At 44.0% G+C, this 17,797-nt stretch overlaps 1 protein-coding gene across 1 annotated transcript in view; it reads right to left on the reverse strand.

Moving 5' to 3' along the window:
• CRISPLD2 (cysteine rich secretory protein LCCL domain containing 2) overlaps window positions 1–10,169 on the reverse strand; it is a 29,236-nt gene extending 19,067 nt beyond the window's left edge. The window contains exons 1-4 of the mRNA XM_065416640.1: window positions 9,936–10,169; window positions 3,899–4,017; window positions 1,595–1,727; window positions 618–733 (exon numbers count right to left, since the gene is read on the reverse strand). Of these exons, the coding sequence (XP_065272712.1) occupies window positions 618–733; window positions 1,595–1,727; window positions 3,899–4,017; window positions 9,936–10,169 (602 nt within the window). The remainder of the gene's footprint in view (window positions 1–617; window positions 734–1,594; window positions 1,728–3,898; window positions 4,018–9,935) is intronic.
• Window positions 10,170–17,797: the final 7,628 nt, after the last annotated feature.

A 17,797-nucleotide genomic window follows, 5' to 3' on the forward strand; every position in this document is an offset into this window, starting at 1 on the left:
GAAATTTTTTTCTGTTAAATAGCCTCTATGCCACACACACAATTCCCTTACTTCACTGTGATGACTGTGTTCCCCCCAACCTTAATGCTCAGCAGAACTCAATGGAGTCTGCAATCAGAATACCTTCATGTATATATTGACTTCTTTCTCCAGACCTTTCAGTGTTGTGTTGCCTTTCTATAGCTGTATTCTAAACTCTATGCTCTCTGGGACAGGGGCATCTTTGATATTTGTGTCTTGTGCTGCACAGGGCAGATTTCTAGGGCCTACCAATTAAATATGAAACAATATTAACATCAATATCAATTTGTGACCCAGGCCAAACCTCTTACTAAAATCTTGCCACAGATGCATTCATTCAAAGGTTTTAAATGCAACTTCTACTTCTAGAAGAAGCCCAACCCAAGACTGGCTCAATCCTGAATGCTTGAGTTACGTAACTGTAAGCTCTCTGAGGCAGAGACTGTCACTTGCTACATGTCCATATAGAACTTATCACAACGGGGCCCCTGATTGAAATCTCTGCACCAGATTCTATATTTGTTAAGCAACTTGCCAGGATGTAGTTTTAAGAGTTGGTGGTGGTGGTGGGGGGAAACATATTGTGTCTTCCTTACTTGGGAGAGTAGTTGCAGACCAGGTAGACGGCATTCTCCCAGATTTCTCCCCAAACACTCATCTGTTTGCAGACGTTTACAGCACAGCCAACCTTGTTTGTTGTGGCCCAAACGATCTGAAAGTGTAACACAGACATTTTAAAAAACAGAATGCCACAAAAGGCACATTCGATCAAGCTTCCTGAGTATATTTTCATAATGACTAGCATCTACATCTCCTCCTACCCCTGCAAACATGCTGGGATACAACTTTTATAAGAAGTTACACGGATGCCACTGTCTAATGCATATTCAGTACGGGTTTCTTCCTTATTTGTATTTCCTCACCCTACTAATGTTGAGGTGCCCTTCTCCTATAGGTTAGTATATTAATTATCTTAATTTATTATTATATACATCAATACATTGCCATGGCACTCTTGTGGTCAGACATCTGCGGAGGTTCTATCCAAAAGCTGGTATTAGCTCACATTCCTGTGGCTGGCTGGTGGCGTTATGGACAAAATTCCCCCAAACACACTCTATTTCCAGTTCCGCAAAATGCAGGAGGTGACTGTTAGGCTGTTTATCTGTGCCGAAGTTCACAGGCCTCAAGCCTTATGCTAACTGCTGAAGCCAACATCGTACAGGATACAGGCCTATAGGTGCTTTGCATTACTGCTGAATAAAATAAATGCTAATGCTGGTTTAATGCTGACAGACCCCGGTCGTCGGCGGGCAGGATCGAACCTGGGACCTCAGGAGCTAAATACATGGGCCTCTAATGCATGAGCTAAAAGCCATGCAGCTGTTAGCTAAAGCTGCAGAGCAGACTCAATCTCTCTCTCTAAGTGGTCTCGGTGCCACTAGATGGGACAGAACACCACACCCAGGAGGTGTGTGGGTTACACTAGTGCTATGGGCTACGCGGGGTGTGAGGGAACGCACCAAGTTCAGACACAGAACTCAGGACTTCATGTTTCCTTCCTCTTCTTTACCTGGGTATAGTGAGTGCACATTGCTCCAGAGCATCTTTCTGGACACCAAGGGTCACATTCGTGGGGATACGGATAAGTATAATCTTTAACTTCGTCATACCAAGATTGGACGTGGAAGGCTGGAGAACGATACCTGAAAGACCAAAGATACATAACGAGCTGGATCGCTAACTAGAACTGTGGGTTTTCAACCCAACCTCAGCACGCCCAGGTCCCCTTTTGTTAATATGAAATTCTCAATAATTTGGTACAAGATAATTGTAAAGTGAGTTCACCGTGCAATGTGGTGCCATCTTGGTAAGGAGCTGCAACTTTAACAAACAGAGGGACCATAGGAAATTGTAGAAAAAGCCAGCGTCATATTTTGACTAACGACAAATCTCTGGTGTTTTACATGCAGGCAAGTATTAGGGACTGTTTCTTTAAAATCCACGACCCAATCGGACATTCTGTAGTATTTATAGGTTTAGCTTTCTCTTCAAAAGCCGTTGACCTGAAATGTCCCCTTGGCTTTTCCACTCAATTACAAAAGACTTCAGTTTGGCAGAAGGTTGTATTTTGAAAGTAAACATCAGCTAGGGGTTGCCAAACATATTAAACGGAAAGTCATGTACCTATTTTACCACTAGACAATTCGTTACATCTGGAAGTACACTCATGTCCTCAGCAGCCGTGCAGTAGGCACGTGTGGTATGTGGTTTGGGCATGCAGCGCACTTGTAAATGTGGTCTGTGGCACCGTTGCACTGTGATCCGTGCTTCTGTTGTAAATGTCAGCAAAATTATGTAGATACACACAGTGCCTGCTGTGTACGATGGGCCCAGGTAGCCTTTCACCAATTGTAACTAACAGTACCTCAAGCTGGGATGTAGCAATCTGTCTGGGATGTAAATGAGCAAATCACTGGAATCACAGATGTCATTATCAAGGATACTTTGCACTTCCATCATAACCTTTGTCTGATGACCTCAACATGCTTTAAAACCATTAATGAATTCTGTGTCACAGTATGTGGTGAGGTAGGTAACATTGGCCCCATTTTACTGATGAGGAAATTGAGGTAGAGGGCTTATGGACCCAATCCTTCATGCACTGAAATCAATGGCAGTTTTCTCACTGATTTCAATGGGAACAAGATTGGGACCTACAGTACATGATTAGCCCAAGGTCACCCAGGAAGTCTGTAGTGGAGCCCAGGTTAGAACCCTGGTCTCCTGACTCCCAGTCCTGTATGTTAACCACAAGACCGCCTCCTCCTTTGTTACTGCAATTTGTCAAAAAAAAATTGGGCCCAATTCTGATATCACATCAGTCTTACACTGAAGAAACCCCACTGACTTCAACTGAGTTTTACAATGGGCATAATCACAACCAAGCCTGTAGGTTAATGATGAAAGGAAAAGATTTGCCTAACAAAACACAAATTATGTCCTGACTCCGCTAGCTCCTTTGTTTGTAAGAACAATTAAGACTTTAAAAGAAACACTAAATTCACCCTTAACATCGGCACCAGATGAGCTCCAATTTAGCCATTGGTTGAGCTCACAACAGCTTATCTGGACAGAATCCAACGTGGTTCATTAGGCCAACAATGCTCAGGAAAATGACAACAAAGAAACAGATTGCCATTTGATGAGTCTCCTCAGTGGAAAGCACCAGATGGGTTCTTCTCACCAGGAGCTGGCAGAGCAATCCATGTGGATGCAGAAACACAATAATTTCCAAAGCCCCAGGTTTTTTTCCCGGGAGTATAAAACAAACTATTTGCTCACCTAGAATTACATGGCCATCTGCAAGCAAATACAAAGTGGTTGCAGTAAAGATAAATTGGGAAGTGAAAAGGGAAATATGGTGCGATGCACTTAGAGGATTTATAACAGTGTTCAGACCTAGTGGGAATGGCCAAAAATGGTTCCTGAGAAACTTCTTTGCTGGTTAACGGACAGAGCAAAGCTACGTGAAACAGGGGACTTGGGAGTCAGGGTCCTAGATTCTGATGCCAACTCTGCCACGGAGTCTCTGTATGACGTTAGGCAAGTCCCTTCACCTCTCTGTGCCTCACAGGTAAACCCACCAAATAGTGAGGTTTACTTAACATTTCCTAAGCATGTTGGGCACTGCTGGCTGAAAGGCCCAATAGATGTTATTACTGTATCGGTTTCACAGCTCCTTTTTTCCAGCTAGTCAAGTTCTTTTTACTAAATATTGACAAGACAAACCTCCCAAACTGTCAAACAGGGTGAGACCCAGAATGACACTATTAACAGATATGGCACATTAGACACTCAGCGTTCCATCTCTTACCTGCCCCAATGAACAGCCAAATTCTGACCAATGGACATAATGAGGCTGGCAGGTCCATGATCCCAGATGCACTCCTGGGCCCAAGCCTCTGCAGATCTTTCCAGCTCATCATCCCAGGTCTGCGTGAGAATCAAAGAACAGATCCATTGACAAATACTCTCAGTCTGAAAACATCTTACATTAGACTTAGGTTATGCCTACACTACACAGCGCTGGCGGCACGCAGGCTACATGTAGCTACGTGCCGCAGTGAAAAGCAAGCTGTTTCCACACTATGATGTGTAGCTACACGTATCAATGAAAGACTCCAGCAGTGGGACGCTACATTGCTAAAAACAGCAGTGTAGACTGGGACGCATGGCTCAGGTGAGTAGAGAGCCATGTAGGATATGTACGCAGGTACATACACACACACTTCAGGTGTGTCTTTACTTGTCCCAGCTATGCCTCATGGTCTGCACTGCTATTTATACCCACGTTAGAGGGGCTACCCATGTCTGTATTCTTCTACACGCTGCTGAAAGAAGCATGCAGCGGAGACATACCTTAAGAACCAAGAGACGGGACCAGCAGAACCTATGAGGGTTAAGACTTGCACGTGATTCCCAGCCCAGCCTCTCAGACCTAGTATTATGCAATGCAATGCAATGCAGGGCCCTGACCTGGGAGTGAATTCCCCATTTAATAAAATGGAAATGCATGGATCCAGCACAAAATAGTCCCACTTTTCAACGTCTGGCATCGCGCTTCTTGGGAGATACCACATATGATCAACTCTAGTTCGGAGCTGCTGATTCTTCGGCGCAATGACGCGAATGTGGGGTGAGGGTCCAAACTTAACGTCAGTATATTCCTCTCAACTACCCCTTTGTGCACATCTTCAATGGGGAGTGTGTTGTTTTCTGAGCCGACTGCAGTCTATCATGAACAAATTTGCTTAAAAGTGGATTTTTGAACATAGTAGATAGTGCTGTGTCGATGAATTGCAATGCGCTTGCAGTGTTTAATTATTGACAGTCTTACTGACCACAAAGGTACTGATGGGAAATTTTACTGGGATTAAAATGTTGATGCACATGTCCATAAATAAAATAAATCGTAGGATCCAGAGGCAGAAAGGACCTAGTTGTTCATACCTACTTCACCCAGACTAACACAAGATTGTTCCCTATTGAACATTTACCAATGTTTTGGACTGCATAGGCTATGAATGAAAACATTACTTTTTTCTTAATGTACCAACAGATCCTTCCATCTTCTTCCTAGCTTCACCAAGACAGGCAGCCACTGGGCCCAAACCTGTGAGGCGCTTTGCTCTCACAACTCTTGCAAAGGTCTATGAAAGCTGAGGGCACTTAGGATCCAGCAGATAGACAACTATGATGGCATCTGAGCAACTGAACATTTAGTAGGGTGACCAGACAGCAAATGTGAAAAATCGGGACAGGGATGGGGGTAATAGGAACCTATATAAGAAAAAGACCCCCAAATTGGGACTGTCCCTATAAAATCGGGACATCTGGTCACCCTAACATTTAGGGGCAGAGTCTGGCAGTTACATTGGGGCAATGCAGGGTCACACCATGCTGGCATGAGAGAAATGCAATGTCTCCTGGAGCTTACCTCACATACAGAGGGAGTATGACCACTATGCGCTCTCTATTCCAGCCATCCAGCTCCACTGGCCAATGAGGAGTGAGTAGGGGGCCCTGGCCCTGGTCATCCCTGCCCCTTTTGGGGTGACTTGTTGACTCAGAACAGAGACTACAACTGTGGTTGGCCCTTGTACATGGACACAAGACTCCTCATGGTCTGCCACTTTGTGCACCCTATAAACACCAGCCTTTATCTGACCCTCTTCAAACCCAGTCTAAAGCCACAGAAGCTCTCACAAGATCCTAACGTTCCTAGTATTTCAGAGCTTTCCACCAGAGCCCTCCAGAGTGCAGCCTCAAAGGCAGTTGCTTTCCAAGTCTCCTAATTTAATGCAGAGACCACAGGACATGAACAATAGGCCACTAAATGGAAATTGACATGAACATATGTGCTACATCTTCCTCTGGTGTCTATGGATAAAACAAACCAATACAGGCAAGAGACACTCAATGAAAGACTGGGAACGAGCTCGGGGTTTTTTGTGTGGATTCATGCTTGATTCGGAGATGCTTGGTTCTGCCGGCATCACATTACAAAACCATGCTATTTAAATTAGAGCTGCCATTTGCTTCTCTTTCAACATATGAATGCCTTCAGGAGACTGGAATGATTCCAAATGCAATAAATATATCAACAAAATAGACTTCAGACTGTTCTCTGAAGACCCCTTAATGCCAAATACTCAAATCAATATCTAAGATCAACATTAAAGCCAGAACTGCACTAACCACCTACACTCACTGTGACTTATTTAAATTCACTCTTTGGCAAGCTGGAAGAGCCTGAGTCTAGCAATTTGCAGAGCAAGATGCAAGACACATTAATTCAGGGGTTCTCAAACTGGGGGTTGGGACCCCTCAGGGGGTCACATGGTTATTACATGGGGAGTCGCGAGCTGTCAGCCTCCACACCAAACCCTGCTTTGCATCCGGCATTTATAATGGTGTTAAATATATAAAAAAGTGTTTTTAATTTATAAGTGGGGTCACACTCAGAGGCTTGCTATGTGGAAGGGGTCACCAGTACAAAAGTTTGAGAACCACTGCATTGATTGGTTTTAAGTGTCAGCTTAAATTTGTTTTTTCTTGTGTTCAGATTTTCTGTAACCTAACTGCCATAGCAATAGGCAGCTGTAACCCAGAGAAAGTAAATACATATTGTATATTGGTGAATGTGACTGCACAAGTCTTCACTGTGGTGGATACTCTCCAGGAAATGGTTTAAAATGTGCTGGCGGTCAACATGATTCAAAACGGTTTCGAACACTTTTTACTTCTGGAGACTTGGGATAGTTTTTGAATGAAGTTAAGGACATAATTATGTACACAAAACACATGCACAGTTTACATAAACCATTATCGCAATTTGCACATGCAACTACAATAAGAGCATGCACAATTAGGCATGCATTTGCTCACTTGTCTTGTTTGTAAATGTGACATTTGGGTTGGAATGCTATTTTAACTCACACAAGTAACTGGCTAATCTCAACCAACTCCACTGCTGTGGCAGGACTGGTGTGGAACTGGAATAGCAGATATTCTACAAGGTGGTTTGAGGTGCGTTGGCAGAACCTTGAACCAGCTTGCTTGCCCCACCTAGTAATACGATCCCCTCCACATTCATGATTAGTAATTTCACTACTTTTAATCACATAGAGGAAGGACAGGTTAATTCCACATGCAAGGGAACTAAGATACTTTCCTTCTAGGAATACATGTAGCCCAATCATTTGTAGCCTGTTAATTTGTTGGAAAAATCCATTGAGAACTGACAGACAATACATGTGTCATCCAGCCCCTCTGAGCAAGGTAAGGTTTTTGATGTTCATTGCTGCTGACTAAGCCAACCTAAAGGTCACTGGTGTCTTAGAAGCTGCTGCTTATTTTTCAAGGTTTATTATCAATATGGAGCTTGTTTTGTTTTGGCCGTAAGCCATCACCATTACTACTGTTCTATAATAAAAACATACAGTGGAAGTGTATGTACTAAAGTTGCAAGGTGGTTAGGGTAATTTTATTTCTGGCCAGCTTCATCTGGAAGAATGTATACTGTTCACATCTGGCCTAGAACAAAGCCTGCCAAAAGGGAGCCATGGAACTCATTTTCCATTAACACTGAATACCACTGTTAACCTTGAACTCCATTATCCTAACATAGTCAAGCAAAACAGCTTGCATTGCACTAGGTTACGGCTTTATTGAATTTCTATTCTCTCTCCACTCTACTGTTACCCCATCCTCAGACATTTTTTCCCTTTGCTTGAATCATTCTCTTGCTTCAGTTATATGTATAATTGCTCTCGAACAATAAAGAGTATATGTTGCTCAGCATACATATATGTTATTGAACTGGCTACATCATTTAATTTTGGTATATGTTGGATAATAATGACACAGCAGATGAATATCTCCATTTCCTGGAAAACGTCAGCTCTCTGTGCAACTTTAGGTCATTTAAGTGCATCAGATATAGACATGGGATAATGGAGTTTCACAGCCAACACATGGATGCTGTTAACCAAGAACCCATGTTCTACCTACTTATCCACAAATTAATGCCAAGTCTTCTCCTATGAAGAGTTTGCTACCAGCATCAAATTAAAAAAAAAAATTAAGCCTTTAGCCTCTCTCTTTCTGAACAGCACTGAAAACAGCCCATCATCTTAAATAAGCAAAGGCTGAGACGTGTTCGGTTTAAAACAAAGGATTAAAGTTAACTTCGCGCTCAGAATGCGTGCAAGGATTCCCGAGGAATATTAGGTAAACATGAACACATGAAAGGCTGATTATAGTCTTTCCAAGTAGCACCATTTTATACCCAACTTCTTTCTTCACAGCATACCAGGCTCTTTCATTTGTACAAAGTCTCCCATAAAACCACTAGAAAAGCACCCTGAGCAAAGACAAACATAAACCAGTAACCATCCTGGACGAGTAAATAGAAGTCAGCCAGTGAACACTCCACTACTGAAGCACTTTTAGATCCCCAAAGCCAACGAAAATGCATTTGGCTTTCTTGCATTGCTTTGTGTTTACTTTCTTGGAATCAATCAAGCTACATCTTCCCTTGCAGTATGTTACAGGCAGCCCGCAGAATATCCCAGTCTACTGAACAACAGGGATACAATAAAACAATTCTTAGGAAGGACTGTAACTCTCTCTCACTGACAAAGCAGCAACAACTAATAGCAAGGAACCTGGCACTCTTAAGGCTTATCTGAAGAGCTGATGTAAAAGTAAAGACAGATATAATATTGCCTTTTCTCCCTTACTCTTCCTCCCTGTTCTCTTAAGGCAGAGTTTTACATTTATGGCATTCAGTCAAATGGCAAAAGGTATTATTAATAAAAGATGCCTTTTATATCACATGAATCCTTTTTACACACAGTCTCAATTACCAGCTCAATGAATCAATTCAGAGGAGACAGACTGTCAAACTGGTGCTATTTTTGCAGTAACAATATTTGCAGGGGAGATAAATGCATAAAAATTACTACCCTCTGTTGTTCTCTGATTCCACAATATTTTGAAGACACCCCATAAATAGCTCAAGGTAGGGCCCACGGCGCTGTATGGAAAGCTCTATGGTGAAAATGTAGTCACCTTAATTGCTGCTGCTGGTAAAGACACACTTAACACTTTGACTTTTCAAGGGCTCTCTCTGAAGTGAGAGTACACATTGAGTGTATTTTGGTTCCTTGAGGTCAGGAGGAAAAAACACACCAAATACCACCAGTTCATCTACCACTGACCTCAATGGGAGGCTTTCTAAAGATTTTAACAGATTGGGCCTATATTGCAGATGGAGAAGTCCTGATCCTCCAAGGTGCTGAGCATATTCAACTGCCATTGAAGTCAATGAGAACTGGTGGTGTTAGCATATCACCAGAGGCACTGGGCCATAACTACGGCAAGCCAAAGAACCCCAGCAAAGGTGTGATTACTGTAGGTGAGTAAATGCTTCCCAGAGATGGCTGGTGTGGCTTCTCTGTGCAGACAATGGCATTCCACAATGCCAGAGTCTTAAGCGGCTGAAGCTTCAACAGGGAGAATGGAGGTTAAATGTTAGGGAAAACCGGGTACTTGGATGACATTTAGGTATGGAATAAGCTGCCAAGGGAGGTTGTGGAATTGCCATCAATGGAGGCATTCAGGGCTAGACTAGACAGTACTGAGGATGTTTTATGAATAATGAAATCAGTCCTAAAACTATGCAGTGGGATGGACTAGTTGACCCACTAATGGTCCCTCTTCCAACAAAAACAATTCAGTGGGATAAGATGGCTCCAGGAAAGCACTAGCAGAATGTGTTACTGTCCTCTGGCCAGAAGAAAAACGGATGTGGTCACACAAATTTCAGTACCAATAGTTGAACTCACCATATATTCCATATTGGAGGCTGAAGGATAGACTTCACCTCTCAGCTGGTTATGAAGCATCAAAATCTCCTCTTTGTCTGACCTTGGAATGGCTCTCTTGGCTCTGGCGTGATATCTGCTCAAAAGGCTCTCGAAGTGTGTGCCATTGGGCAAGAAAAAGCCTTGCGCTTCATGCATCAAAACCAGTAAACATCCAAGAGGGAGGAACCAAGACAGGGCAGGACTCATGGTCATTCTCTACTCAATGGAAGTCGAGAGGAAGGAGATGGAAGCACTCTGGTTTCCTCAAAGGCAGCTCTACTGCTCTGTACGGATCTGGAATTCAGGTGGGAAACAAACAGTCACTTAATCTACCACTAAAGAACATTGACATCCCGTAGAATTTCCAAAGAGGCAAGGGGCCTTGGGTTCCGATTTTTGCACAATAAAGGAGTGATGCAATCCTGAAAGTTAAACAAATTATTTTCTCTCCTACACAGCAGTGATGAACCTCAATGTTTCCCATGTCACAGATAGGATGCCCTATCCTATTTCCTTCTTAAATTAGGTATTATCTAGATTTCACACTGAATACTCTCTTTTTCCAGATCTATCCACTTCCACATACAATCATTGGGGTTATATGGACTAATTAGATATGCCGTTGCACATGAATTTTGCAAGGCCAACCTTTTTGCCTGCACCTACTTCCAGCATGCCCACCAAGGTGGGGAAAGAGAGTTGCATCAATGTTATGTGCTCATAACCTCTTTACAGCCCATTCCACATGCAGAATCTAGAGGGACCCAATACAGCTTCAAAAATGGGTGGGACTATGTGGGGGCGGAGCACTGTCCGGACAGCCATGGAATGCCCATAAAGGCAGATGGGGAAAATTGAATTTTCCTTTGGAGTATATATAGATTCTCCTTTGAGGTGTAATTTGTATCCATCGGGGTGAATCAATGCCCGGGCCCTTAAACTATCGCATAATCCAAGCTGTGCCTTTTCACGTATGCAGCGTGAGCAATGACACATTATTTCTTCCAAGTGTCGTCCTTAGAGGAGGAGAACAGATCCTAACAAAAGGGAAAGCAAACTTCCCCAGCAGCCAAGTCACAGAGGTCAGACATGAGCTACAGCTATTTCAGAGGCCTCTGCCTGCCAATAGACTCAGGCAGAGCCAGCTGCCAGCTCCCAGAATCTGTGTATGTTTATGTGAAAATGTCATCGTAATATCAGAGCAATCAAAATTCCGGTCTGCAAGTGACGCACTGGGGGGTTCTCGCTGACGCTGTTACTGCACTTAGCTGGAGACAGAAGCGCAGCCAGCTATATGAATTATTACAGATTAGGAGAGGAGCCGGAGTAGATTTCCCGGCCTCCTCTCGAATAGGAACCACTTCTGCACTGCTCGGTTGCCATGAGTCAGCCTGCCTTTAGTGGGGAGAGTTAACCAGAGGTGAATGCTGGCCCTAAATTTAAATGTGCTGGACTTGATGGTTTGAATCTCCAGCCTTGATCATCCATGTCCTCAATTGCAAGGCCCCCTCTCTCCCTCCTCCTTCAGACACACCTGTAATCGTCCAGCAAATTCTCCACCCTGATTCTCATCATTAATAGTCCACGCTTACTCCCTCACCTGAGAGCCATTTGTCTTGGTTTATATAGATCCTCGGCTGTCTCTTACTAGAGGTTTGTCCAGTTGGCTGTGATCGCAAGTGGGGCCGGTAATAGCTACCATCATAAGAATAATACGTAATAGGGTTTAAACATTCACACTGCACATCTGACAGTGGAACTATCCAGTCCCCTCTTCATAAAACCAAAGTGGTAAATAAAGGACTTCCAGTGTTATTCCATGATGCTTGCAATAGGGGAACCACCATGCCAACGGGAACAACTGTACTTCAGGGCAGCTCTACAAAGAGGGAATATTCCAAGAGATGCAGCCTTTCCCAAGTCAAAACTATCCCTAATGCTGTCATTTTAAACATCCTTTTGTGTGACGGCTGTTAGAGCCCTTTCCTGAATAGGCTCCCCAAATATTTTCTTTAGGTGATGGTTCTGCAGATTTCACTGTTTAAACTTACAGCATTGCAAATTACCACTACATCTTCCCCCACTGGGTGTTTTAAAGCAGGGGCGTTTACAGCTTGATATTGTTAAACATGTTTGGAATAGGTGATTCATTTTCTTTCTTGCTGAGTGTTATGTCTCTGGGGGGCAGCAGAACTGCTTTTGATGGTGGAAAAACATAAATCAGAGCATGCTCTATATTTAAATCTAGAAATATTTTGCTTCCAATCTAATGGAAATGCAGCCAGGTGTGAACAACATTCTTTTAGGCAGGGGTACAGACACAGCACGCAATTATTCTGATGATGACGATGCTCAGAATGCAAAACATAAAGGGTCTAATTTTCAGAGGTGCTGAGCTCCCACAACTCCAGTTGAAGTCAAGGGAAGTGTCAACCCCCTGAAAATCGAGCCCAGGGCCTATGTCAGGAGTGGCCAACCTGCATGCGGCTCTTCAGAGGTTAATATTCAGCTCCTTGCATAGGCGTCGACTCCGGGGCTGGAGCTACAGGCGCCAACTTTCCAATGTGCCGGGTGGTGCTCACTGCTCAACCCCTGGCTCTGCCCCCACTCCACCCCTTCCCCCAAGGCCCTGAGCCTGCCATGCCCTTGCTCTTCCCTCCTCCTCGCCTCCAGAGCCTCCTGCACATGTGAAACAACTGACTGGTGGGGCTGTCAGCGGGCGGCGCTGACTGGTGGGGCTGCCGGCGGGCGGGAGGTGTTGGAGCTGATAGGGGGCTGCTGACATTACTGTGGCTCTTTGGCAATGTACATTGGTAAATTCTGGCTCCTTCTCAGGGTCAGATTGGCCATCCCTGGCCTATGCTGTCCCGGCATGTATCTAGCACAATGTAGCCCAAATCCCTGACTGAGCCTTCTAGGTGCTACTGTGACACAAATAACCAACCAACCACTAATAATTTTTCCTAAGCAAAGTGTTAAGCAGTTGAGCTGGGCTTTGCTAAAGCAATGGAGATCACGATAATGTCATGCAAAGAAAATATCTTAATTACTTCACTAGAATACCTCCTTGCTTTATAGAGGAAGTGTAACATGCAAGCATCATCCCCATTCAGTGTTTCATTGGTTAAATAGAGGTTGAATTAGGCCAGTACGATCCTTAAAGGCATACAACTTCCAGTTTTTTAAAGATAAATATTGTTTTAACCTCGTTCTCTTCTCAGCTTTGTTTGCTGGCACAAACCCCTCCATAAATGAAGCCTAACTGGCTGGGGGGCGGGGGGGGGGGAAAATGAGCTGTTACTTTTGTAGACCATCTGGCTCAATTCAGGGAACAATTCCTACTTTCAGATACTTCCCTAAGAGGTTTGAAATATAGATGATCTGCCATGGCGATTTACAATGTGGCTATTTATTATGAGCAATTTTAAATGCAGCCTGCTTCTTCGCTATGGTGGACAGAAGCAGACAGCTGGCATAGGCTGCTCCAGTTATACCTACCGACCTGGATTTACTCCCTTTTCTAACCAGGGGCCCCGTCCATCACACAGTGAAGGTACAGAAATTGCAACTTGCGAATCAGCGGAACCCTCTGACAGCCCAGAGACATACCAAACCTGTTACTATGCGATGAAGTCAACATGTCAAGTCCTCAACAGACCCTTGGCTACTTTGCTCAAGCCCTTCCAGCAGCTAGTCAACACTGTGTAACAGATGGTGCATTATTCTCTGAGTCCTTTCCTCTGCTTGTGAATTAACAGCATTATCCCCTTTCCCTAACTGGGCTGCCTTGAAACCTAGTTTTAAGGTTGGTGGATTAAGTATTCAGTCCCTGCTTCACGTACTTGACTTTCAGGTAGGGGGGAAAGTATCATTTCCAGCACTCTGTCCTTTTAGACCAGACAAATCACCCACTGCATCCTCTGTGAATGTGCATCCATAGGATCACTGATTTCAATTAAAAATCAAGGTGAGATTTGACATTAATTTAAATGGGGCTAGAACTTGGCCCAAAGACATTCAGTTGCACCCAGTTTCCCAGGTGAAGGGAATTCCCTGAACAAACAACTCTCTGGCATACCAAGGAGGGTATGGAATGATGGGTGAAACGGAGGGAGTGCCAGTAGGGGGATATAAACATGCCAGCATATAGGTAGTTACCCTATTTATAAGATGGCAAGGGTCCATCTTGCCCAGTAGCCTGTCACTGACAGTGGCCAGGACAAGATGCCTCAGAAATATTTAAATTAAACAGGGGACAATGGCAAAGACATGGTTCTATTACACAGGCAAATACAACACTCCTTTGTATAGTGGATGCCCATGGGAATTTGGGTGGGCAAAGAATACAAGAGCAAGCCCTCCCCTGGGATCCATTTGCCCCAAAGTCGTGTTCAAGCTCTTCTTAAAAAACCCAGCCCCCAATTCAGCAACACAGTTAAGAGAGCTTTGCTGAATCATGGCTCCAGATATTCAGCTTTGTGTCTCCAGGCTGCACAGATCACTGGCATCCCAGTTGTGGAAACTCTTATAAGCTTTGGACGCACATTGTGCGCGAGTTGGAAGTTTGACAGCTCCTTCAACCACTGTCCCAGCTGACTAAACTTTGCTTTATTCAAGGGAGGGGAGGAAGCATTTCTATGACCTCTTTTCAAACGCATCGGGCTCATGGTATCCACGCCATGTTAACATCTGGGACTGATCAGAAACCAGTGAATCGGCAGAAACTGCCTCCTGAACGTGCAGACGTGAAGGCATACTATACAGTAACTACTCATTTAACGCTGGCCCGGTTAAGGTTGTTTCGTTGCTGATCTATTCAGGAACAAGCTCGTTTAAAGTTGCGCAATGCTCCCTTATAACGTCCTTTGGCAGCTGCCTGCTCTGTTCACTGTTTGCAGGATTCTCTGGAAGAGCAGCCCCTCCTTGTGGGGATTAGAAACCGGGGGGGGGGAAGGGGGCAGCAGCCCCCGTCCCCATCAGCTCCCCTAAATTCCCTATAAGGTATGTGTCTCGGCAGCTGCCCTCCCCCCACTGCCGGGCTGCTCCTGCCCTGCCCTCTGCCTTGGAGCTGCTCCCCGGAACTTCCTGCTTGCTGGGGGAGGGGTGCTGCTATCAGGATGTCCCCCTGCTCCTTCCTCCCCCCCCCCCGCTCGGTACCCCCTCTCCACAAAGCGGAGGAGGGGGACAGGGCTCAGGGACAGAAAGGAGGGAGCTTGCTGGAAGCTGTTGCTTCCTATCTGAACTGGCTGATCTGCTTAAAAGGGCAACGTACTTGAAGTGGGGTCATTGTACTTAAAGGGGCAATGCACGTCTCTCTCTCACTCATGCACGCACCCCTAGCACTTTGGAAAGTCCGCACCTGTGCAGCCGTGCATGTGCTGTCCGGAGGAGGGAGTGGTGCGCTCCAGCTAGAGAGCGTGGGCTCATCATGTTCAGTTTTTGCAGGGAAGTGTTTGCAGCTACTGCCCTGCATCTATTGTGTTTCCTCCCTCCTGCCTCAGTCCATGCTGCCTTGTGGAGTGTGAGGCTACATTAACAGCAGCATATTAACCCTTGACGGCTCAGCCGAGTGCTAGTTCATCATTTAGCAGCAAGGCATTCCCTGGGAAATATCCCACCCTCTTACTCCACAACTCAACCAAGCTTCACAATCTTTCATTGCTGTGTACAATATTAAACGGTTTAAAATTGTTTAAAACTTACACTGTAAATGTATGTCTTTTGTCTGGCAAAAAAAATTTCCCTGGAACCTAACCCCTCCCATTTACATTAATTCTTATGGGGAAATTGGATTCGCTTAACATCATTAAGCATAAAGTCGCATTTTTCAGGAACATAACTACAACGTTAAGTGAGGAGTTACTGTATTACAACTGGGGACAAAGGAAGAAGTATTTTCTGAGATCTGAGGAGGTCATATTTAAATGGGCTTTGAAAAGATTGTTCACAAAAAGTTACTTCCTAGACTAATGGAAAGCTTCTGATCTCAGAGGGTAGAAGTGTGGGTAACCTCTAGAATTTGCCACGCAAAACTCCCTACTCAACCCACAGGCAAACAGATAAAGTCAGCCTCAGTGTGGTGTCCTCACCAGACCTTAATGCTTTATTGTTAGTGATCTCTAATATGTCCCCTAGTTAAACATTAAAGTGGTTGGATTATCCCCCTGGTTATACATGCTACTGCTGCAAATATTTGCAGCGCCATGGGATAGTATACATAGAGAAGGCAGAGGAAACCGGCAGATGCAAGAGTTAACATAGGATGCCAGCAACAACTCAAAACGAGCAAAGCAGAGCCAGGGGTGGATCAGATTTTCACTCACGTAGATCAACTCGGGATTCAAGCACTATGCCCACTGTATATTTTGTGTATGCAGCCTTGTCTTTTTAGCCACGATGCACATATTTGAGGCTTTACAATGTTGTCGGGTATTTCCCTGCAAACATAATACCAGCAGAATGGCCAGAGTGAAATTACAAATTCTGTGACTTGGAACACGTTGTCCTCTCTACCGCATAAAACTGTAAAATCTGTGTTTTCAAGGTCAGAGATAAAACGTCTGGATCTACCATTATCCACTCTAGTGTAATACAAGAGGGTGAGTTTCTACCTAAAGCCATAGTAAAAGTTGTTTTTTAAACTGTTAACAGAAGTTACCTGGTTCTACTAGTATTTGAAGGTTTAGTTACAGACCCACTTTAGCTTATATTTATAGTTCATATATATATATAAATAGTTTATAAAAGTTTAAGAAAAAAATCAGTAGATGTTTTAATAAATGGTCAGACTATTAGAGGTTATAGCATCCAACAGGTCTGATTATAATTATCAATGACACCTTCCACCTATGTACTTATAAGTACTGTAACTGTCTATAACACTAGTAATACGATTTATGTAACATCTATTACTTTATTAACCTATTATGAACTATTTATAAATGGAACTTTACTAGTAAAGTGCAATTTTGTATCACACACAATCTTTTGGAGACGTTATTAAACATATACATCCCTAACACAAAGATTTTTGTTACACACAAAAGGTTTAAAACAGTCAAAAATCCAGTGCTGCAACTTAACACTTACCTCTCAAAATCTGCAAGTCCACCAGAAGCTAAAACTCCTCAAAAACCTCCTTGTGGAAAATAAATTATATATTTTAAATATGACAACAGGGAGGGAGGGAAGGAAATGACAACTATCACTAAGTGCAATGAATGCTAAGGTCTCAGCACAGCTGGTAGCGATGAATGCTGTTCTCATACAACTTCGCCAGCGATATTTATACTCTCAGGGGTTATGATCATTTCTTGGCCCTCTATGATCTTGGCAACTGCTCTTTATTTCCTGAGAAAAGGAAAAAATAGAGGGGTGTCAGTTTCATCAAATCTCTCAGGGCAGCAGGGAGATACCATGGAGCCCAAGAAAACTGAGAATCGCCCCACCAAATGGAGTAATATAACACACACACAGAAAATGGGGGGGGGGGAAGAGGGGTGTCGGCGGAGGAGGAGACAGAGACGGGGGGGCGGGACCAATAATTAAAACCAAATGATAATTTACAAGTTTTCCATGAAACCAGCTACAAGGATGGGGCCAGAGAGATGGGGCTCTGGACTCAGATGGAATTCAACAGTGAAATCCAAGGAGATCACTTAGCTGCAGCCCTTGAAGTTAAAAAAACAGCCCCAAAACAAAAACCCAAACCGCTAACTCGTAATTTTCCAGGGATCAGTCGAAGCTGCGGCTCCTCCTGCTCCGAAGTTTCTGGCTGCGAAGGAGAGATAGGAAATGCGATCCGCAGCTAAGCAAGAGCCTCCTGCCCGCAGCAGAAAGGG

This window comes from Emys orbicularis, chromosome 14 (genome assembly GCF_028017835.1).
Source record: "Emys orbicularis isolate rEmyOrb1 chromosome 14, rEmyOrb1.hap1, whole genome shotgun sequence".
In the NCBI taxonomy this organism is placed as follows: Eukaryota; Metazoa; Chordata; order Testudines; family Emydidae; genus Emys; species Emys orbicularis.